At 41.7% G+C, this 23705-nt stretch overlaps 1 protein-coding gene across 10 annotated transcripts in view; it reads right to left on the minus strand.

The window, feature by feature from the left end:
* tnikb (TRAF2 and NCK interacting kinase b) overlaps positions 1–23705 on the minus strand; it is a 78406-nt gene that overhangs the window by 21893 nt on the left and 32808 nt on the right. For 2 of the 10 annotated variants that reach the window (XM_036124935.1, XM_036124934.1), the window contains exons 10-22: positions 22736–22911; positions 22567–22633; positions 19026–19224; positions 18614–18730; positions 13138–13224; positions 10592–10789; positions 8635–8925; positions 6252–6416; positions 4756–4995; positions 2156–2262; positions 1942–2057; positions 494–585; positions 321–344 (exon numbers count right to left, since the gene is read on the minus strand). In XM_036124935.1, the coding sequence (XP_035980828.1) occupies positions 321–344; positions 494–585; positions 1942–2057; positions 2156–2262; positions 4756–4995; positions 6252–6416; positions 8635–8925; positions 10592–10789; positions 13138–13224; positions 18614–18730; positions 19026–19224; positions 22567–22633; positions 22736–22911 (1879 nt within the window). The remainder of the gene's footprint in view (positions 1–320; positions 345–493; positions 586–1941; positions 2058–2155; positions 2263–4755; positions 4996–6251; positions 6417–8634; positions 8926–10591; positions 10790–13137; positions 13225–18613; positions 18731–19025; positions 19225–22566; positions 22634–22735; positions 22912–23705) is intronic. The other 8 variants (XM_036124936.1, XM_036124937.1, XM_036124943.1 and 5 more) reach the window with 6 other exon arrangements.

The raw sequence follows: 23705 nt of genomic DNA on the forward strand, positions 1-23705 counted from the left end.
CTTGGGGAAGATTTCATTTTGTCAGAGAACGCCTCCATCTGCATCCTCCGCCTGTTCTGGCAGCTAAACATGAACGGAGGTCGGGGTCTGCAGAGAATCAGGCCCTGAACCGCAGCTTGAACCGTTTCCTGTCCCGAAACTCAGATTTCTACCCAGTTATGTTTCTTCTCACTCCACACATTTCCATCGAGTGTCGGGACATTATTCATCCCCAAAAACAGGAACACGTGTGAAAGGAGTCGGCAGGAGACGCGGACGCCAGTGATGGACAGGGAGGACGGTGTGGGAAAGGAGGAGGTGGGGGGGGGAGAGTCACTGACCTCGTCTAGAGCTTTCTTATAGCTCTGAAGGACGACAGAAGGACAGATGGAGGACAGGATGAGAGGAGAGACAGAACGGACAGCATGGTGGTCAGCGCTGGCTTTGTGGGACACACACAGATGGACGGACGTGTCCCTGGACTAAAGGGTTAAAGGTTAAAGGTTAAACTCACTGCGGGCCTGCTGGGCCGGGTCAGCTCTCGGCTGTCGTCTTTGGCGTCGTGGGAGGAAAGCGTGGAGCCGTCGGTTTTAGCAGCCGAGTTACCTGAGAACGCAGAGGAGCCACTTTTAAAGGCAGGATGGACAAATCCTGCAGAGAGCAGCAGGGACTGAGGCGAGGTGGAGAGTTTCTGGGAATTTAAAGACGTGTTTAATGCATAAAGCTGGCCAGACCTCAGCTTTCTGCTGATTCCTGTCTGGCTCCTGTTAGAAAAAGGCCCTCAGCGCCACAAAATAAAGGGATATATTCTAAAAAATAAGATGTTCTGGAAGAACGTTTGGACATTTGTGTAAAAGTGATGCCAGTTTGAGGATTTGGTCTGAAGGTAGGAGATTATTTGGAGTCTTTTACAAGGAATAATTCCAGATATCAGGACGTTTTTGCAAATTGGAGACATTCAGAAATTAGTTTATATACATTTAATAAGCAGTTTTATTTAGATATAGCTCTGCCTTATTCAATAGTATAGCACATTGTTTTATTCTAGGGACATTTATGAATGTAAAACTGTAAAAAAGTGAAATAAATCAGAAAACCGGATTTATGATACAGGTAAATAAATTTCTGCTCAACTGCAGAGCAACTCCCCTTTGCAAATGGAAATATATAACTGATGTTAGGAACTTGGTGCCGTTTTGTATAATTTCTAATTAAAAAGGGTAATTTGTTGCCAGAATGTTATTATTAAATCAATGCATTTGGAAAAAAATATGAATATTTAAGCTGGGATCAGGATTTTTATGGAGTCCTAAAAAATGGTTGGGATGTTAAAATGTTAATAATACAATAAAAGCAACATTCCTGTGAGGTTGGGTATCATCTAGACATCTTTTCTTAGTTAACCAGACACAAAAGGATATATTGCTATTAGAGTTTTTCAATTGAAAATTCAAAGAATTGCAGTTTTCATGTGCAATAAAGATATATTTTGGGCGATTGTGAAATTGTTAAAAAGTGTATTTTTTCATTTAGAATAACTCCTTACTTAAGGCATGCAAAACATTGCCGCTTTATAAGCTCTGAGTAAGTATGAATGTCTGTAAGAAATCAAAATTTTGAGTCCGATCGCCTGAATAATAAAAAAGTTACAAGGGTTTGAAAATGGTAGAAGACCCAAATTTGTCACTTTTTTGGGTAAACTGCCACCTTTGGCACCCATTTTCTCAAATACTGGCAGGAATCCCATGGAGAACTTTTTTTCCCAGCTCGAGTACATAGTAGTCCCCAGGTTAGTGGAGCGAAATCCTATTTCTAGCCTCATTTTGAGCTTCAGCCTATGGCCTAACACCTGTATTCATGTATTTATATGTATTTATATGTATTTATAACATCTGTTATAAATGTGAGGAGGAGTCGTCCCACAGACGGTCCGGCCCGTCAGGAGGCGCCCCCGGCAGTCACCTCGCTCGTTGGAGCCTCCCTGGGAGCTGGGGGTGCTGGAGCTGGAGGAGCTGCCGCTGCTCGTCCTCTTCAGAGGCGTCTCCATGGAAATCTCCGTCCTCCGCAGGTCGGGGTTGCTGCGGCAACAAAAACACGGCGCCGTCTCGTTCAGTAAAGAGGAAACCGTTTGAATCCCGACGGCGAGAACACGGCAGCGTCCGTCCCGGGTTCCTACCTGGCCCGGATCAGGTGAGCTCCGGCCCGCGGGCCGAGTCCAGGACCGTTTCCAGGAGAGTTCTTCCGAACCAAAGCAGGAGAAATGGAGGTGGTCCTCTGAGGAACCTGGAAACACACAGTTTCCTTTAACGATCACAGCTTTGTCAGATCAGTTAGATTCATTTCAGATCATCTGTTGAGGAAATACGCTGCTGGTTGTATAGAATCCCTTCTTTCATTGTCAGAACAGCTTTTTATTTCTCTTAAATGGTGCCATGGCGGGGAGGAGAATGTAGCTGATCCTGATGTCGGCTCCAGTTTTCCGTCATTTATTGGATCGGATGAGCAAAGTTTGAAGAAACGGGTCATTTTGACAATTTAAGGATTTAAATTTAAGTACAGGGGCCAGAGTGATTAATATGAGAACCAGACACCCAGGTCTTCCTAAATCAGGTCACAAGCTTGGTCAGACGCCGCTGCGGGGCGACGACTTCAGACGATGCCGTCACTGTTTATAGAACTTCATCTAGAACTGATGAGGAGCGCTGGTTTTTCATGCTGCCTTCACCAGAAGCCATGTGTAGCTTCTTCATCCAACCTCATCACACAAGAGTGAATGGAGGAATAAGCAGGTCTGCTGGTGGTTCCTAGAGTCTCTAAAAGTAGAATGGGAGGCAGATCCTTTAGCTATCAGGCTCCTCTCCTGTGGAACCAACTCCCAGTTTTGGTCCGTGAGGCAGACACCCCGTCTACTTTTAAGACTAATCTTAAAACTTTCCTTTGTGACAAAGCTTCTAGTCAGAGTGGCTCATGTTACCCTGAGCTATCTCTATAGTTATGTTGCTATAGGCTTAGGCTGCTGGAGGACATCAGGGTCTATTTCTCTCTCTCTGCTGAGTTCTCCTACTGCTCTCCAGTCTGCATTGTTTGTTGTTATTTCAGCTTTTAACTTTTTGTTCTCTGTCCTTTTTCTCTTCATAGAAGGTACACCCGGTCTGGCGTTTTGTTAGCTGTGACATCATCAGGGGAGGCAGATCATCCTCTATTACCATCTAACATAGAAAGTATTCCTGGGTCAATGTGAGCTTCTGTGCTTTCTGTGTCTCTGCTCTGTCTTCTCTACCATAGAAAGTACTCCTGGGTCAATGTGAGCTTCTGTGCTTTCTGTGTCTCTGCTCTGTCTTCTCTACCATAGAAAGTACTCCTGGGTCAATGTGAGCTTCTGAGCTTTCTGTGTCTCTGCTCTGTCTTCTCTAACATAGAAAGTACTCCTGGGTCAATGTGAGCTTCTGTGCTTTCTGTGTCTCTGCTCTGTCTTCTCTACCATAGAAAGTACTCCTGGGTCAATGTGAGCTTCTGTGCTTTCTGTGTCTCTGCTCTGTCTTCTCTACCATAGAAAGTACTCCTGGGTCAATGTGAGCTTCTGAGCTTTCTGTGTCTCTGCTCTGTCTTCTCTAACATAGAAAGTACTCCTGGGTCAATGTGAGCTTCTGTGCTTTCTGTGTCTCTGCTCTGTCTTCTCTACCATAGAAAGTACTCCTGGGTCAATGTGAGCTTCTGAGCTTTCTGTGTCTCTGCTCTGTCTTCTCTAAGCCCCAGTGGGTGGAGGCAGATGAGCGTTCACACTGAGCCTGGTTCTGGTTCTGCTGGAGGTTCTCCTCCCTGTTAAAGGGGAGTTTTCCTCTCCACTGTCGCTTCATGCATGCTCAGTATGAGGGATTGCTGCAAAGCCATCAACAATGCAGACGACTGTCCACTGTGGCTCTACGCTCTTTCAGGAGGAGTGAATGCTGCTTGGAGAGACTTGATGCAACCTGCTGGGTTTCCTTAGAGAGGAAACTTTCTCACCAACCTGGAGGATCTGATGGAAGCTGACTTTGGAAAGAGCCTTGATGATGACATGTATAGGTGCTATAGAAATAATCTTGAATTGAATAAACTGTTTAGCCTCTGCAGAGATGTCTTACACTGCAAAAAGGGAACTAAAAATAAGCAAAACCTTTTTGAAATTGGTGTATTTTTCCTTGATTTGAGCAGGTAGATAAGACTATTTGCCAATGGAATGAGATTTTTTCACTTGAATTGGAAAAATTCATCTCTAAAATAAGATAATTAGACATCCTGCACTTGAAATAAGACGATGGAGATGAATTATTCCTATTTTAAGTGCAAAAATCTCATTCCATTGGCAAATAGTCTTATTTACCTGCTCAAATCAAGGAATATTACAATGATTTCAAGAAAAATTCACTTACTTTTAGTTCTGTTTTTGCAGTGTAGGGCTAGTTTTTAATGGATGCCAACCATATGCTCCTCTGCCCACATTTACCTTTCGAATGGGCACCATTTACAGAGAAATAAACTTTCCAGTGCTGTTAAAACCAAAGACCACAAATCAACCAATCCAACCGTTATATTAGAGGTAGGTCTGACTAAGCAGATTTCAGTAAGACTTGCTTTTTGTCTATTTAACAGCAAATAGTTTTTGCTCGTGCATCAACAAAAACAAAAACCGGTGAGAACGACGAGACGGCACCAGAAACAGGACGAGCACCAGAAGACGGAAAGAAAAGGACAGTTTGCTCTCATGCACACAGACAGACGGCGACATGCAGAAACCTTGGGCGGCATGTCGTCGTCCTGCCGCAGCCACGAGCTGCGGTCCAGCTTGTCGAGGGGGGGCGCCAGGCGGGACAGTGGCGGGGGAGGGGGGGTGTCGGACGTGGGGTCGGAGTTCTGCCGGGGCATGGGGGGCCGGGAGGGGGAGGGCGACGCAGAGGTGGAGGACACGCCGTGGGGGTCGTACAGAGACTGGGAGCCTGACAGGCCGTGACTCCTCACCTGCACCAGGTGGGCCATCTGAACACACACACAGGCGGGAAACAGGCAGGGCGGAGGAGGGAAGAGCAGGATCAGGTGATCAGGAAGCAGTCAGGAGGAGGAAGAAGGTGAGAAAGTGCTGAGCTGACAGGAAACAGGAGAGCGGGTTTCTCCCCCACCGAGGCTCAGAGGTCCCGTTGACAAGCAGCAGCTGAGACAGACGGTTCTGGTTGGTTCTGTTCCAGTTCTGCTCTGATTCTGGTTCTGCTGTTTCTGGGTTCTGTTCCCTGGAGCTGACCTGAGACCGGTGTCAGAAAATCCTGCCTGGGGGTTCAGGGAGAACCCGTCTCTGCTTCCAGCAGCAGCGGAGACGGGTTCTCCCTAAAGGAGTTAGGACCCATTCATTCATTCATTCATTCATTCATTCATTCATTCATTCATCCATCTGTTCATCTATCCATCCATTAATTCATTCATTTGTTCATCCATCCATTCATTGATTCATTAAACCATCCTTCCATTCATTCATTCATCCCTCTGCTCATCCAATCATTCATTCATCCGTTCATTCACCCATCCATCCATCCATCCATCCATCCGTTCATCCATCCATCCATTAATTCATTCATCCGTTCATTCATTCATTCATTCATCCATCCATTCATCCACCCATTAATTCATTCATCCATCTGCTCATCCATTCATTCATTCATTCATTCATCTGTTCATCCATCCATCCATCCATTAATTAATTCATCCGTTCATCCATCCATTCATTCATCCATCCATCCATCCATTCATTCATACATTCATCCACCCATTAATTCATCCCTCTGCTCATCCATTAATTCATTCATCCGTTCATTCATCCATCATCCATCCATTCATTCATTCATTCATTAATCCATCCATACATTCAATCATACAGTTATCCGTTCAATCATCCATCTGCTCATCCATTTATTCATTCATTCATTCATTCATCCATCCATTCATCCACCCATTAATTCATTCATCCATCCATCTGCTCATCCATTCATTCATTCATCCATCCATCCATCCATCCATCCATACATCCATCCATTAATTAATTCATCCGTTCATCCATCCATTCATTCATTAATCCATCCATTATTCATCCTTCTATACATCAATTCATCCCTTCATCCCCCTCAATCTATCCTCTTTATTCTCTGTTTTTTTAACCACTTCTTATTGGACTCCACTTCTCATAAAGCAGACAGAACCAGAACCAGAACCAGACCCAGACCCGGGTGAAGGAGCGGTTCACTGACCTGCGGTTCTACGGAGCGGTGCATGGGTGGAGTCCTGGCCTGCTGGATTCCTCCGCTGCTGAAGGACTCTGAGCGAGGAGGCAGCGCCGGGTCTGAGATCCGATTGGAGACTTTATGCTGCAAGGCAGGAGAAGCCTGTCTGTTCATCTTATAAAGCTCCTCCACCTGACGAACATCAGAGCGCCGTCACTCGCCACGCAGCAAACATTCACAACGCTAGACGCTCTGCACCCACGTAGCTAAACTCTCCCCAGTTTGTTCACAGTGTTCCTGTGCAGCCAGGTCCCGTTTCTAAGGTGTTTTCTCTAATTCATGGATTCAACAACAGGAAACAAAGATTAAACGATTAAGTAAAAACAGGAACACTACATTCAATTTTCAATCTGCCCTCTTCCAGCTCCTTCCTCTAGGGGGCGCCACCGCAGATCATCTGCCTCCATCTGCACTCGTCTTCTACCCCTCACCCCCTCATCTCCTCTGCTCTGCAAAAAGGGAACTAAAAGTTTTCTGCAGGAGGTTTTCAGGACGCTGGTCAGACCGGGCGTGATGCGCGATTTGGAGGCGGTTGCTCCTGTAAACTGCATGGCTGCAGTGAAGGAGGGTAAGCACACTGTAAAAGAGAACTAAACGTAAGTAAAATTTTCTTAAAATGAGTGTATTTGTCCTTGATTTGAGCAGGTAAATAAGACGATTTGCCAATGGAATGAATATTTTTACCCCTAACATAAGATAATTAGTGCACTTGAAATAAGATGATGGAGATGAATTATTCTTATTTTAAGTGCAAAAATCTTATTCCATTGCCAGATAATCTTATTTACCTGCTCAAATCAAGGACAAATACACTCATTTCAAGAAAATTTTACTTAAGTTTAGTTCCCTTTTGCAGTGTGCTTACCCTCCTTCACTGCAGCCACACTGCAAAAACGGATCTAAAAATAAGTAAAATGTTCTTAAAATTTGTGTTTTTGTCCTAGATTTGAGCGGATAAATAATATCATCTGCCAATGGAATGAGTATATTGACCCCTAAAATAAGATAATTAGACACCCTGCACTTGAAATAAGACGATGAAGATGAATGGTTCCGATTTTAAGTGCAAAAATCTTATTCCATTGGCAGATAATCTTATTTACCTGCGCAAATCAAGGACAGGTACCCTCATTTGAGGGAAATATTACTTATTTTTAGTTCTGTTTTTGCAGTGCATGCATTTTACAAGTGCCACCGCCTCCAAATCGCGCATCACGCCCGGTCTGACCAGCATCCTGAAAACCTCCTGCTATCTGTCCTTCACCTCTCTTGTACTCTGCTCGTTGTTCTGGATGTTAACCCGAAGTTCTTAAACTCATCCACTCTCAAATCCTCTACTCTAGTCGTAGAGGACAATGCATCCTGAATCCATCCCTCCATCTATCCATCTGCAGGCAAGCAGTGGGGAACTGCTTAGAGACCGGATAGTTTTCTCTCATAAAAACGAGTAACCAACTTTGATTGGTACCCATCCATTCTGTCTTTAGAGTCCTGTGAGGTTTAGAAGAGGGTAGACCTTTCTGCACAGGGAGAGGCACTAAAAATAGCTGCAGATGTCCTACATCTGTCCACCAGCTGCCACCAGGGGGCAGACCTGCCGATCTGCCCTAAATGGGGTCTTCACATGTGGCTGCGTGCATCTAAAGCCGTGATTTATGTTTCCACTGAAGCGTTTTTAACTACCCAGACCGGAGCGTCAGCACCTAAAACAACCCCAACAAGAAATCAACATTTCATGGGAGGCGACATAAATGCATGCAGAACAAGAAACCTGGAAATAAAGAAGAATGAACCCTGGAAGAGGAAAGTTCAGATTAGTTGCTGAAGTTAGTACCTGTTAGACGTTAAAACAAAGCATGCAATAAAACAGCTGAATCCCACCTCAGGACGAAGGAAAGGGTTCCAGTGAGCAGAAATAAAAAGGTTAAAAGCTTTGAAGGAGGAATAAATGATGACTTAGAACAGGAAGTGAGCTGGTGTGGTTCCTCTGATTTTAACTGTTGCTTTAAAAAGAGGTTTGGACCAATTTTTCTGGAAGTATTTGTGATCCAAGGTGTAGAGACTGAACTAAACGCCAGCTTCTTCACAAGAAACCACCTGAACACAGAGACAGCTGAGGGTTTCATCAAAGACCAGAGCTTTTTTTTTTCAGGAAATCCAGAGAATCCAGAGAGAAATGTTAATAGAGAGGTGGAGCGTTTTAACGGAGAAAAATCACCATTTGTGTCACAGCAGCCAGAGTTAAAGGGTGTGAGTTCACCTGGTTAGAGAAACACAGCTGTTATTAGGAAGGTTAGGGTCCGTTAGGACTGCAGAACCAGGAGGAAGCGGCTGTCTGTCTCCCACTGACCCGGTGGGGGGGGCTGCGGCCCCTGGACTGCCTGACGGGGCTCCTGCCGGGACTCTGCCGCCGCATCACCGGCTCCGAGTACTCCGGCTCGGGGAGGCAGGTGATCCGGATTCTGGGGACGTGCAAGTTGTCCCTGGAGGGGCTGACGTGGGCGGGGTAGGAGGGGGGGCGGGGGGGCCTGTAGCCGGGCAGCAGGAGCAGGTTGTCCAGGTTGACGTCCCGCGTCTCATGGAGGGAGTGGTACTTCTTTGGGGCCAAGCGAGGGGAGTTGCTCTGAGCGCGACGCATCACCTGGAGGGCAGCGAGTTTACAGGAAGGTGGGGGTGAGGGGGGGGGGGTGATGGAGACACATTAAAGCAGGGGAACCCGGGGGGGTCCACTGAAGACAGGTTTCAGGGTTCTCAGTCCTCAGAAATCTGTTTTTTTAATATCTTTACTCAGCCTTCACATAAACAGACGTATTAAACGATCAGCCCTGTCAGGATCGTTTGATGCTGTCTGCATCATCGTTAAGCTTTGGTCCTGTGCACAAACCTGGTTGTTTTACATCATATTAAAATGCAAAACATGATCAAAGGAGACCAAAAACCAGCAAAGAAGAGTTAAATTTAATCCTGGACTGCAGGTTTAAAGATCACTGCAACAGTTACTGACGACACGATCTCTGAATCTCTGAGCCTCCGCTCTTCTGCTGCTGCAGCGATGAAGAGAGGCTTTTTCACCGTGAAAAGTAAGCACACCCTGGAAGTTATTTAAGTCCAACTTTAAAAACACACAGCGCTGATTTTTATTAAACTACGAGGAAACAGGAATGAAAAAGCGGTTGCTTTAAAACTAAGTGCACCCTTTGCTCCTTTAATATACAGGAGGGTATAATTCAGGCGGCTAAACGCTGCTGCTGCTGCTCATCGACCCGGGGAGCGCTTTAAGGTTTCCCCCAAACCATGTGAAGTCCGTCATCCTCCAGAGAGAACGATCATTTAGAAGCTCCCAGCAGAGGAAACCTCCAAGGTCAGAGGAAACTAACAAAGAGCTCCTGATTGAAATGCTGTGAATGTCTGCGAAGCTCAGAGGACGGAAGCAACGCTGGGAAGACGAGCTAATTCCCCCAAAGTGATGGACGCACAATTCATTTCCACTGCATCTTTGGTCAATAAATAGCGAAAACTTGGACTCTTTTCTGTTTTACATCGTTTTTTTAATGCCACTGATTCAACAAAAAAAGATTATGCAAAAGGACGCGCTTTCTTTTCTCTGTGACTTCTGTTTAAAGCCTGGATTCACAAGTGGACGTCCTCACTCTGTGGTAAAACACGACTCAGATGAAGCAAAGTCTGATTCAAAGACTAAATAAAGCTGAGGAGTTTCTCTCAGGAGTAAAATGTTTCAGGCTTAAAAAGGCATCAAACACTTATTAATGGCTTCATCCGTCTGCTGACTTAAGACTAATCCTGAAGTTATACATCTTAGACCAACACGTTGTTTATTGGCAGAAATTCCCAGATCTTCAGTTTCATCTGTAAAGAGAAACCTAAAGAAAGTTGGGTCCAAGGAAGCAAATTAAGCAAATAAACGGCCCCTCGCTGGGGTCCAGCGTCCCCCTGATGCTGCAAACATGTTCCTGTGGATCAGAAATAAATGCATTATATGAGTTTAAGGCAGAAAGGCGGCTCCACATGCAGGTCTTCCTCCTTCCTTCAATCAGCTGCAGGCAAATAATGCATCAGAGGAGAAAAGTTGATGGAAAAAGCTGAAGCAATTTTCTAATGTAGGAAATCTACATTAAAAGGTGAGTTTCCAGTTGTTTTATTCTTCTCTCTTCTGAACTGATCAGGTCATCTGCATGTAAACAGAAACGTCTCTCTGGATATTTTGGCCTTGGGTTTTCCTAACGTAGAAAATCAGAAATGAAGCGTCGCTGCAGAGGCGCATGCGGCGCGTGGGGCCGGCGGCTCACCTCTTTGGCCCAGGCGGGCTTGTCGTTGGTGCTGGGCGCCTGGTCCTTGTAGTGGTACAGCTGCTTCTTGTCCTGCGGCGGCCGCGGCGGCTCCTGCTGCTGCTGCTGCAGCGACACCAGGTAGGCTCGCTCCTGCTGCAGCTGCCTCTGCAGCCGCTCCGCCTGCCGCTGCTCCTCGATCTGCTTCCTCTTGTACTCCTGCAGACGCCACAGGCGACAGGGCTGAGCGTCCGAGCTGCTCCCGCATCTTTAGAAGGTCGCAGCCGCTAAGATTGCTGCTGTGCGTGTTTTTAATGGCGGTATTATTAGCTTCTGATGCCGTGTCAAAAATAGCAAAAATGTGATTTATCTAGATTAGGAAACCTTTACAAACTAAAGAGGCATTTCGGCCTTCGGTTCGGCTAAATAAAATTGCTTATGCCAAAAAAGCAACATGACTCTGCAAAACAAAGCAGCTTTCTTTTATAATACCTCCTATAAGATATGTATTTAAAATTTCTAATTTAAAAAGCCGATATATTATTTTTGTTTTTAGGGTTAGTACATTTTCTTCAGCAGGACGTTCAGTGTTTTTAGAGAAAGCATGCAGTTTGCAACCTGCTGAGACAAAAAACTAATATTTTTTACACCTCTGGTAGAATTCTTTGTGGAAATGTTTTACATGTATTGCATGGAGATGCCTGGGCAAAACTGCTAAAGCTGGCATTTTGATTTACATCTTGAAACATTGTTCAATTCTTTAGCATTTTGGGAAAAGTTTTTTCAGGGTCTAAAGAGCAATGTGCGGCTCTGGAGCTGCAGGTTCCAGACCGCTGATCTACATTAGTCACCTGATTAATTATATTTTTTTTATAATCTCATTTTACATGTGTGAGTTGTATTTTAATGTCCAATCCGGATTCATTCATCGTCATCAGAGAACTGTGTCCAGATGCAGCTGCAGGTTTTTTTACTCAGACCGATTATTCGGTCTCTCTGAGTCGGCAACCATTCAGCTAAAATGCTGCGCCTCCCACCCTGATCACCCAGTATAAGAACTGCTCATGCACTCTGCTGTGCTCCTTCCCTTGTGCCTGTTGTCGGTCTCTCTCAGGCAAATAAGAAAGGATCTGAGGGAAATAGCAGAGAAGAAAAGAACGGCACAGAGCTTTGACTTTGCTCCCACCGTTCATGTTAAGGAGGAGTCCTGTAACTTTTAGATGCATCCTTTGCCCTGCAGGCCTGGATGAAATGGCTAAACTACGTCACCAGCATGCAGCCAGGCTCTGCAGAGCTCTGCTAACAAGCTCATGGAGTCAGGTGTGTGGAGGCAGAAAAGCATCACCGGCCCTAAAGTGCTGGAGTTAGAGGCCACTGGTCGAGGTGATGCTTTCAGACCTAAGAAGTGTCTGAAATGTCAGGCATGGTGGTGGCACCATGATGCTATGAGGCTGTTTTTTTAGTAAATTACTAAAGATCTCTTCTATTTAGCAACTAGATTGTTTAAACTGGGACACGTCTGGGTGTTTCAACAGGACAGCGGTCTCAAACCTAATGTGAAAGGACAGATCAGGCTAACGTTCAGCTTCTGGAACCCAGCATCAGTCCTGGTCAATATTTATGAAATTAGCTTAAAACTAGGGCTGGACCATAATTCAATAACAATATATATCGATCAATAGACGTATATCCATGATAAAAAGAAAAGGGTAAATAAAAAGTAGATAATAGAATGACAGTTTTCCTTACTTCTGCATTCTAGCCATGTAGGTTAATATTACAGTCATTAATCCTCCCAGCCAATCACAACGCAGACCCAGAAACTAAGCTCCGCCCCCTTCAAAGAGTTCAAAGAGCACACGTTCTTTTTCATCTTTTAAAAACTTGCAGTTTTGGTTGAATAAAGTGTTCAGTTTGAATTCAGTGTTTGCATCTAAAAAGAGGTTAAGCTAGTTTTAAATTTGTTGATAATTATCGATATCGATCAATTTGATTTCTATTGTATCGATATGCTTTATATATATATATATATATATATATATATATATATATATATATATATATATATACTTAAAAGTAAAACAAAACATTTAAATGAGAACCACCACTTCTGCCCAAGGAGTGTGGTAAGATATTTAGTCAGGGTTACACCAAACGGAAACAAAAAGTGGGACATTTAAACAAATATTAACGGTGGTGTGTGTATAATTAAGCCTCTGTGTATAATTTCGACCCGTGTGATTTAGAAAAAAACATCTTTGCACCCAATTCTTGCTTTTTTAAATTCATGTATGCAGTATGGTATCTAATTAATTAACGAGGTGTTCTTTTACTGTTTTATAGGTGATTATTTTCTATTGATTCAACCAAACCTACGTCCTGTACCACTATGTGAAACTTTAAAAGAGAACAGTAGGACTTATTTGTGTTTAGAACAACGAAATCACTGTACAGACACCTTGATGAGGGTAAATACAGCAGAAGTGGACATGAACTGGTGTCAGTGGGTTGTAGCTCCAGAATCAGGGCTATTATCTGCATCTGTGTGTGTTTGCATGTGGTGTTACCAGCAGTAACGCTTGCTCCTGCAGGAGCTGCTGCTGCAGGATCTCCAGCTGCCTCTGCTCCTCCTCCAGCTGTCTACGGATATACTCCTACCCAATCAGAGCCCAGGCGACGCATCGGGCGCATCCAATCAGAGAGCGGCCGGGCGGAACAGAAGCCAATCAGAGCCCCAGGCAACCAGTGACGTCAGCAGAGCAGGAAATAGTCGGGAAGAAAAATAGAAAGACAGAAAGAAACAGGGCAGAGAAAAGTAGATCCGTAAAAAGGGATGTTAAATGGGAGAGTGATTCGGAAACAGATGAGAAATAAAGTGAATGAAGCGGCAGGGGGCAGTAATTAGTAGAACAGAAGGCCATGCTGGTAATAAAACAGTCAGACTGAAATCAGCCCTGCAGGGACAGACCATTTTATCTGAAAAAGAACAGCTAACAACATCTGTTCACACAGGCCTTTCACTCCTAGCTGTTCAACTGCGCATAACTTTTGTCTATTTTATGCCTTTATTTTTCTATATAGTGCTTCAATTTGTTTTGAATTGTGCTGCTATGCACTTTTTAGTTTTCACCTCTTTTTTATCCTGTTATTTTCCTGCACATTTTTAGATTTTATCTATTTGTCTCAGCATCTCTTTTTTTGTATTTCAGCTTGTAAAGCATTTTGGACTGTTAAATAGTGCTATATAAATGAACTTTGATTGTCGTAAGCAGTACACCCCTCACATTTTTGTCAATATTTTATCACATCATCACTAAAGATTTGACACTTTGATCCCATGTAAAGTGTGTCCAGCTCGTACAACAGTGTAAATTTGTCCTCCCCTTAAAACACACGGCCATTAATGTCTGAACCACTGTCAACAACAATGAGGACACCCCCAGGTGAAAAGTGACCAGATTGTGTCCAATTAGCCATTTTCCCTCCCTGGTGTCATGTGACTCGCTAGCGTTACGAGGTCTCAGGTGTGAATAGGAGGCAGATGTGTTAAATTTGCTGTTATCGCTCTCACTCTCACATATTAGTCACAGGAAGTTCACCCTGGGTCCTCATGGCAGGAAAAACTCTCTGAAAACCTGAATAAAAGAACTGCTGCTCTACAAACAGAAGGCTGAGGCTGCAGGAAGGTTACCAACACCCAGAAACTGAGCTGCAGCCCGGAGGTTTAACAGACTCAGAGCAGAACTCGGCACGGTCAACCAAAGGTGAACACGTGCTCAGCATCATAACCACAGCTCGTCTTTTCAGAGCAGACGTACGAGTCCTGCCAGCGTCGCTTTAGAGGTCAAATGGGTGTGGGGGAGTCGGCCCAGACGGCGAGCACTTCATCAAATTGGTCTGCGTGGCTGTCGTCCCAGAAGAAAACCTCTTCTGATGGTGATGCACACAAAAAAGCCAGCAAACAGGTCCAAACTTATGTGGTTCTGCTGGTGTCCAGCGTACGTAGAGGCAGCCAGGTGAGCACAAAGACAGGTGTATCATGGCTGCTTTACAGCACGGCGGGGGAACTGTCATGGTTTCAGAGCTACGGTTCATTCACGCGCTCTGACACGCTGAAGCAGTTCTTTGGAAACTTTGCCGTAGGACAGAGGTCCAAATCAGGGCTTTGAACCGATTTTTTTCCCCAATCGGTTCGTTCCAAACAGAAACGGAATTATAACGTTTCCGGTTATGAGTTCCACCAATAAATTGACGTTCCCGAACCGGTTAGAACAATAAAATACTGTTCCCGGAACGGTTAATTTCGTTCCTTTCGTTTGACAAATATAGCTACTGATATTGTTTTTGGAATGAGCGTTTTACTTAACGATGGATCGTAATTTACCTCTTATTTAAGATGTGTAGCTCTAGTGGAGACACCGCTCTCTCTCCATTCAGTCAGCGAATGTGTGATGTGATGTCACACAGGAAGTGAACCTCAGCCGTCATGGTAACGTGCGCAGGAAAATAATGACTTTTTTTTTTAGTTAATTAGGCAACGAAAACTTTGAGGAACGAAATAAAACCCGTATTAACCGGTTACCATTATTCTTAAATAAGTGTTCCAGTTCCAGAACATAAAAAATAATAAAGTTTCCGGTTTCGTTTCTGTTCCTTGAACCGGTTCAAAGCCCTGGTCCAAACACACCTCCAAAGATGGCCGCTGCCTTGCTAAAGAGACCGGAAGTAAAGAGGACTGCAGTGGTAACCTGTGAAGCTGTAGGTAACTCCAAGAGATCAAAGCAGTGGTGGAAAATAACGATGTGCACAGAAAATGCTGAGGTATTTTGAAAGTAAAGTTCACATTGTTATACAAGCTGAACACTTATTACTTTACACTGCATCAAAGTGACAAATCTTCCATTGGTCTCATTGACAGATGTAATAAAAATAAAATGTGAGTGGTGTGCTCACTTCTGTGAGATGCTGTAACTGCAGAAAGTGTTTGGCTCTTTTGCAAAACCTCCTTTGCCTTTCGTTTCACTGTAGCGCTAATCTCTCAGTTACAACAGTCTCTTGATTTATAAAGAAGTGGATTTGCCAGACAATCTCTTTAAGCTGGTCTCTGAAAGTCATGACTCTCCGAGGAACAATATGTTGGGGTTTATCACTTTGTGACAAAGTCTATTAGGCAAATATTACTTTTTGGAATCCAACTTGTGTTTATGTAATTATTATAGGGCAGCACAACATTAGGGAATCAGATAATTGAGGCGTTGCTGTAAATAATTGCGATTCAACGACTTTTTTCTCACTCTTGTTTTGCATTATTGCAATTTTCCCACAACTTTCAGTGCGTTTAAGTATTATGTTGGCATAAATCTACATAAAATTTGTGCGTAACAGAACTGGCCAACTGGCAAAATGAATAATTGATGCGCAAAGTCGTAATGCTTCAGTAACTAACTTTTGTAAAAAATATATATTTTTACATATTTGTTAAAATTGTACACACAGAGTATGAGACAGATAATCTGTGAGGAAAAAATCAACCAATCAGGGCCAGGAGGAGCATTTCAGCAGTTTCAATCATGCAACATTCAAGGTTAAGATTACAGAAACAACGTAATGTTCAGGGAAAACAGCCAAGTGGCGGGGTTAGGGTTAGGGTTAGCACCGGCTCAGAAAACAAAGACCGGTAAACAGAAGAAGACAGACGACAAAAAGAAAGCTATAATGTAAGAATTAAACTGAAACTGGAATAAAATGAGGGTAAACAGGAGCTGTGGAGGGAGGACTGTAGCACAGCAGAGAATAAGAGGGAGGTGTATGGTGTGCTTTCATGATTTTGACGATTTTGTCATTAGCTTTAATACTCATCAGTATTCTAATGATAATGCTGTTTTGACTATTCTAATAATGATGCCATCACAAGCTAATTATACAGTTAGCATCTTAATATCAAAGTTAGTGTGCTGATAATGACGTTTTCATTGGTATTCTACTGCTAATATTTGAAGCATGCTAACAATGAGTCCCAATGCTAACGTAACTATTTTAATGGTAACGTTATTGTTACAAATGCAATGCTACTCTAGCACACCAACAATGATGTGTTAACATTATCATATTATTGTAACACTATTGGCCAGAGTATACTAACAATATTAGAAACCTAAAGCTAACGTTTGGATTCTAATGCTGTTTTTACTATTTTAATACCAGCGTCTACAGCATCCTGATCTTATTGCTGCTATGCTAACAATAACACTATAATTGGCATTCTACTGCGAGTATTCAAAGCATACTAAAATAATATTTGAATCCTAAAACTAGAGTTTATATTCTTATTCTATTACTAGCATCACAATTTGAATGCTATTCCCCTAGCAAACGAACAATAATATTAGTATCCTGTTACTAGTGTTAGCATGGAAGTGGGTGCGTGATTCATTTACAACTTACTGGGCAGAGTTTTAACGCTTTTTAAGTTTTTACCCAACCACAATTCGTACCCGGGTCCCCGGTTATCAAAGCTGCAGACATTGCCTGCTACTCTACAGTGGAGTGTAATGCTAGCATGCTAGCATGCTAACCTGATTAATACCACCCTATAGCTCATGCTTGGAGCATTTTATAGAGTATTAGAATCTGAATGCTAACATTTGGATCCTAATTTCAATGCTATTGTTACTAATTTACAGGTAATGTCCCAGCACGCTAACAATAACATCGGCTTCCTAATGCTAATGTTAGCATTCGACCGCAATGCACACAGTGTGGTAATAACAATATTAGACCAACAGTAAACAGGCTTAAATCGGAGGAAGCCGGACTTTCGTTTAGTTCTTTCTGAAAATGTTTCAACACCTGCGGATGGACCTCCATGTCCTTAAAAACAGCAGCGCTCCAACTGCAGATTGCTCAGAGCGAGCCGCCAGAACCAACAAAGACTCCTGGATAGGTGTGGAAACGTTTTTAAGCATTAATATGCTAATGCTAACTGGGTGTAATATGTTAGGTTGTGCACGAATGCATTATTTTACCTGCATTTAATTTAATTTTTAATAATTAGAGGTTTTATGTTATGTGCTTTTATCACCTCATGTCTGGACTACTGTAATTCTCTAATAATTGGTGTCAGTCAGGCTGCTCTTTCACAGCTAAAGCTGGTACAGAATGCTGCAGCACGGTTTTTAACTGGTAAGAATAAACGTGAACACATAACTCCGGTTTTAGCAGTCCTCTACTGGCTTCCTGTTAAGTTTCAAGTCCATTTTTAAATTCTTTTATTTGCTTTTAAGAGTCAAAATGGGCTGTCCCCTCTTTATTTATCTGAACCGCTCCACCCTTACATACCTCTATATGTTCTTAGATCAGCGCCCAGATGCTTTAATCTGACCCAAAGTCACTTTATACATCCAGAGGAGACAGAGCTTTTGTAGTTCTGGTTTCTAAGTTGTGGAATTAACCGCCTCTGTTAGTCAGGCAGGTTTCGTCTCTTGATGTTTTTAAAACTCGTCTGAAAACACACTTTTATCCGTGTTTTAATTGTACTTGTTTTGTTTTCTTTCCTTTCTGCTTACATTTGTGTTTTATGTATTTTTTATGTATTTGTTTTTTGTGCAGCACTTTCAAACAGCTTCTATGTTGTTTTGTAAAATGCTCTAGAAATAAACGGTACGGTTTGGTAAAAGAAAGGTTCTCAAACGCTCCTTCCCCTCTTACAGGTCCATTTCTTTAAAAAAAATAAAAAATTTTACTCAGCAATAAAATTATAGACGTCAGTGAGGCCCATTACGCACTCGGTCAGATTTAGATGATACGGTCCTTTAATACTGATGCACATTTATTTTTTTTGAGACTGGTGCTCCATTACGGAGTTAAATTAATTTAAAACGCTGAAAGCAACAGGAGTTGACCCAAGTGCTTCAACAATCAGCCAAACGTTTACTTTAAAATACAATGTAAATAAGTGTTAGCTTTAAATGGGTATGAAATCCCATTTTTATCCCTCACAGATTATGTAAGATTTCCTGACTGGTCGCCCAGGTGTTTTCCTACCTGCTCCCTCTCTGCGTGCCGCCTCTCCTCCTCCCGGCGCAGCTGCTCCATCTCCTCATAGCGCCTCCTTTGTTCCCGCTCCTGCTGTTTCCTAAGGTCCCGCTCCCGACGCTGTTGCTGTAGGCGGAAAACATTTCACACAACAGTGTGTCACCTGTGTGTGTTTGTGCATGTCAGGTGTGCTTCTCTGGCATTCTGATGTGCCGAGGTGCCAACAACACAGGTGTGCTTTTTTTCCCCTAACACCTCATCTGAGACGCCGTTCCACAACCTAAAACAGCTGCAGGCATCCTCTCATTACGCTCATTTATGTTGCGTTAGGATTATGAGTTTTTATTCATGTGGAACGTCTATTATTAGCCAGATTGTGCCTTTAATATTTTTTGTGGAAACCTAAAAGACTTGACGCTACCTCCTCTAGCCGTCGCCGCTGCTCTTTCTGCTCCTCGATGCGTTTCTGCCTCTCGGCCAGTAGTTGGCGCTTGTGCTCCTCGTTCTGCTGCTGCTCAAGCTGCTGACGGCGAATCAGCTCCGAGCGCTCCTTATTGGCTAGCTGCAGGCGCAGGAAGTCCCGCCTGAGAGTGGACTCGCCGGGAATGTTGATGATTGAGCTGGAAAACAGCCGATAGGGCGAGAGTCAGAGGGTGGCACCATCTAGCATCGGCTGAAAACTGGGCTTTTTGTTTCATAATCACATTTAATTTAAGCACGAGGCTAGCATCACAGAAACACTCAACCGACTCCAATCCATAACCGTCCGTTAACGCCATAACCATTTTTTCATTTTCATGTTTTGAGAGAGAAATGTCAGAGTCCTTTTTTAGTTTTTTAGTTTTTTAGCTTTAGCATCTGTGATTGTCCCCACTGAGCTATATTATCCACTGGAGTCGCTTTGAAGCCACCAGCCGCCATATTGGTACTCCCTATTTCCCTCCAGTAACTAGGGAATATGTGCGCTACAGCATCGAATAACGAGGATTTTCTTATGCTCAGGGGGGGCTTAAGACTTTTAAAATGTCAAATGCCATATACGTTTATGTTATGTTCTAAAACTATCAAGTACTGAGAAAGTCATGTGCTGAAATATTTTGCATTTTATTTATTTAAATATATATATATAACATTTCAAAATATATAAATAACAATATACAAAAACATATATTTACATATATGTATACATATACATATATACATATACACATATATATATATATATATATATATACACATATATATATATATATATTTAATATGAATAACATGTAAAATATTTCAGCACCTAATTTCCTAGTAGTTGATAGTGTTAGTACATCCACTGACTGTAGAATTACCTGTGAAACGTTTTCACACAGCCAGAAAACTGCTTGTTGTTGCAACCAAGTCCTGTGGGATTCTGTGAGAGTAGGGAGTAGCAAGATGGCGGCCAGTGACTTCAGTTTTTCAGCAAAATCAGCACTCCAATGTATTATATAGCTCAGTGGTTGTCCCATCTGATACTTCCAGATTTCCCAAGAGGACAAAAAAGAAGTACGAGTTTCACTTGCAAACACGTTCACAAATGTAAGTTCTGTCTCTGCTGAAACCAGTTTTACAGACACAATAAAAAACAGCCGTGTTCCCATGTTTTGAAGTATCGTATTAGAAAAGGCTGATGGAAACACCAAAATTCTAAATATTTTTCTAAATTTCACAAAAACATTTTTTGCGTCCACTTGAGGCTGCTTTTGGATTCCCGAAAAAGAGTTAATGCACAAAATGGGAGATGGAAACACATTTGCTGAATAAGTTCTGACGTAGTGAACATTTTACCTCACATGACCAATCAGCTGTTTCCGCTACACGCGTAGAAATGCATTTATTTTCCTACGTCTGCAGACACCAGCTAACATCGCCAATACCAGCCGACAGGACAGAACAATCCCGACTTCTTTTATCGCAACGCATTCCTAAAAAAAACTTATCTCCTTTTTTTTCAAATGTGCTAGTTTGAAACCTCTACTTCCTGTTTATTACAGGCATTACAGCGTAACATCAACTTCGGATGTAACGACAGCCGGGTTCATTCGCTACAAACAAGTGGATGGAAACATGCCTAATTCGCATTTTATCTTTTATTTTTGTGACAATTTAAAAGTTTGTTCAAAATTCGTGTGGCAGTTGGATGAAGTCATGGCTAATGTCTTGACTGATCAGTTGCAGCAAAGTCAACAATCTCAGTTTATCGCTAGAAGAGCAGAAACTAAGGAAAAAAGTGTCTAACTGCACTGTAAGTAGTTTATGAAAGCAATGAAGGGTGATTTTCAGTACATTAGTCTCACCTAGGGCTGGACGATATAGAAAAAAAGCTTATCCATAAAATAGAAATAACATTTATTAATATCGATAATTGTCAATAAATTCAGCCCTGGCCATTTTATGCTGCTGCTTATTAGCAACCTATTTTTTAGATACAGACACAAACACTGAATTCAAACTCAACTCTTTAGCCAAACAACTTTTCACCAAAACTGCAAGTTTTTAAAAAAGAAAAAAGAACGTGTGTTCTCTGAACTCTTTGAAGGGGGCGGAGCTTGGTTCCTGGGTCTGCGTCGTGATTGGTTGGGAGGATGTAATGTAATATTAACCTACATGATAGAATGCAAAAGGAAGAAAAACTGTTATTCTGTTAAACTTATGTTGACCCTTTTTTTCTATCGATTAATATTTATTGTTATTGAATTATCGTCCAGCCCTGGTCTCACCTGTCCATTTCACCATCAATCACTCCCTCTCTGTGTGTATAATCCCATTTTTTTAAGCATTGTCAGATCCTCCGGTTGCCATTTATGTCCTGGTGGTTCTTCTACTGCAGTTTGAAATCTTTTAGCTTTAGTTCTGTACGTTTTTTTTAAACTTTTCCTTAAACATCCACATGGTTTCGGGTGCTACTCAGGAACAAACTATGCCCTGTAATCGCCGGGCTTGCTAAATGTTTGCATGAAAGATGGAGGATTTGCTGCTGTGTAAAGGGTAAAATGTGCAGCTGTCTGGGGTTAGCTTAGCTGTATGCAGCTCTGTGACATGTAAAGACCTAAAGCTGCAGCATCTACCTGGCCTGGCAGGTGAGCGGTGTCTCCAGGTGTTACCTTAACGCAGAGAAGCTCCAGCTGATGTGTGTAGGTTCCCATGCTGGCGTTTACCTGGCAGGTACTTCCCTGACTAGAAGTCGGCTGGTGGCTGAAATCTGTAGATTTTCAGCTTTGGCTTAAAAGTCAGATTTTTTTTCTGCTTGGTGAAATTCTCAGGTACACTGCAAAAAGGGAACTAAAAGTAAGAAAATTTCCTGAAATTAGTGTATTTTTCCTTGATTTGAGGAGCTAAATAAGACTATTTGCCAACTGAACGATAATTTTTACCCCTAAAATAAGATAATTAGACATCCCGCACTTGATATAAGAAGATGTAGAAGAATTGTTCCTATTTTAAGTGCAATATTCTTATTCCATTGGCAAATAGTCTTATTTTGCTACTGAAATCAAGGAAAAATACACTGATTTCAAGAAAATTTCACCTACTTTTAGTTCCCTTCTTGCAGTGTATGCTGACTGTCAGCCTTCTGTAGGTAAGAGTGAACATATTAGAGCAAAGTTGCTGTTTTATATTTATTTTAAAGCTTTCAGTTCTCCGTTTGTTATGGAAAAAGCTGATTTTGTAGATGTTGGCAGCCCTGTGGAGATCTCCGGGTAGCTGCTGATCGTCTATGTTCTCTGGAGAACGCACACAGACTGCTATTTATAGCACGCGATGCTGACTGGTCTAATTTAGCCAAAATGTCAACTTTATAATGAAGACGCCGGGTCTAGTTTAGTTTTTGGTTGTGAGGTGACGCACCATAAGGGCCTAATGTTTAAGGCTGCATCTGTAGGCGTTTTAAATCCTAAGCTGCTTCTTAAATTCAGGCCCGTTGTTCCTACCTGGGCTCTCCAATCTCCCGCTCTTCATCCTCCTCCTCACTTCCACTGTACTCATATTCTGTCTCGTCTGAAAGAGAGCGAACACTTCACGTTAGCTTTGGCTGCGTTACAGCAGCCGTCAGGAAGTGGGCGGTGGGTCATGGGGGGGGGGGGGGGGGTGCAGGCTCACCCCTCTCTCCCCTCCTCTTCTTGGTGCGGTCGATGTGGTCCTTCAGCTGGATCCGGACCTGCCGCTCGTTGGGAAGGTCTCTGATGAACGGGTGTTTGAGGAGCTGCTCGGTGCTCGGCCGCTGGCTGTGGCTCTTCACCAGGCAGCTGTCGATGAACGACTGGAACTTCTTCGACCTGCCGGCGCACAACTCACAGTCATCTTTTCATCAGTCTGATGAAAAGACTGATGAAAAGTCTTTTCAAAATAAATACATTAAATATAATAAAAATTTTAAAATTTAAAATGAAAGAAAATTGTAAAAAAAAACTATAAAAAATAACAAAAAAGTTAAAATAAAAAATAATAAAAATAAATAATAAAAATAAAACAAATAATAATAATAATAATAAATAATAATAAATAATAATAAAAAAAATAATAATAAAAATAAAATAAATAAACAATAAAAAAAATTAATAATAATAATAATAATAAATAAAACAAAATAAATATTTAAATAAATAATTAAAATAAACATTAAAAATAAAAAAAATTATATTTAAAAATTTAAAATGAAAGAAAATTATAAAAAAGTATAATAAAAACTAAAAAATAAATAAACAATAAAAAAAATAATAAAAATAATAAAAAAAAATAAAATAAAACATTAATAATACTACTACTACTAATAATAATAATAATAAATAAAAAAACTAAATAAATAAAAAAATAAAAAAATAAAAAAATAAACATTAAAAATAAAAAATAAAATTATATTTAAAAATTTAAAATGAAAGAAAATTATAAAAAAGTATAATAAAAACTAATAAATAAACAATAAAAAATAATAATAAAAATTTCAAAATAAAACATTAATAATACTACTACTACTACTATTACTGCTACTACTACTACTACTAATAATGATAATAATAAATAAAACTAATAAAACAAAATAAAAAATAAAAATAAAATAAATAAATAAAAA

The sequence above is a fragment of the Fundulus heteroclitus genome, chromosome 21 (assembly GCF_011125445.2).
Source record: "Fundulus heteroclitus isolate FHET01 chromosome 21, MU-UCD_Fhet_4.1, whole genome shotgun sequence".
NCBI classification, from domain to species: domain Eukaryota; kingdom Metazoa; phylum Chordata; class Actinopteri; order Cyprinodontiformes; family Fundulidae; genus Fundulus; species Fundulus heteroclitus.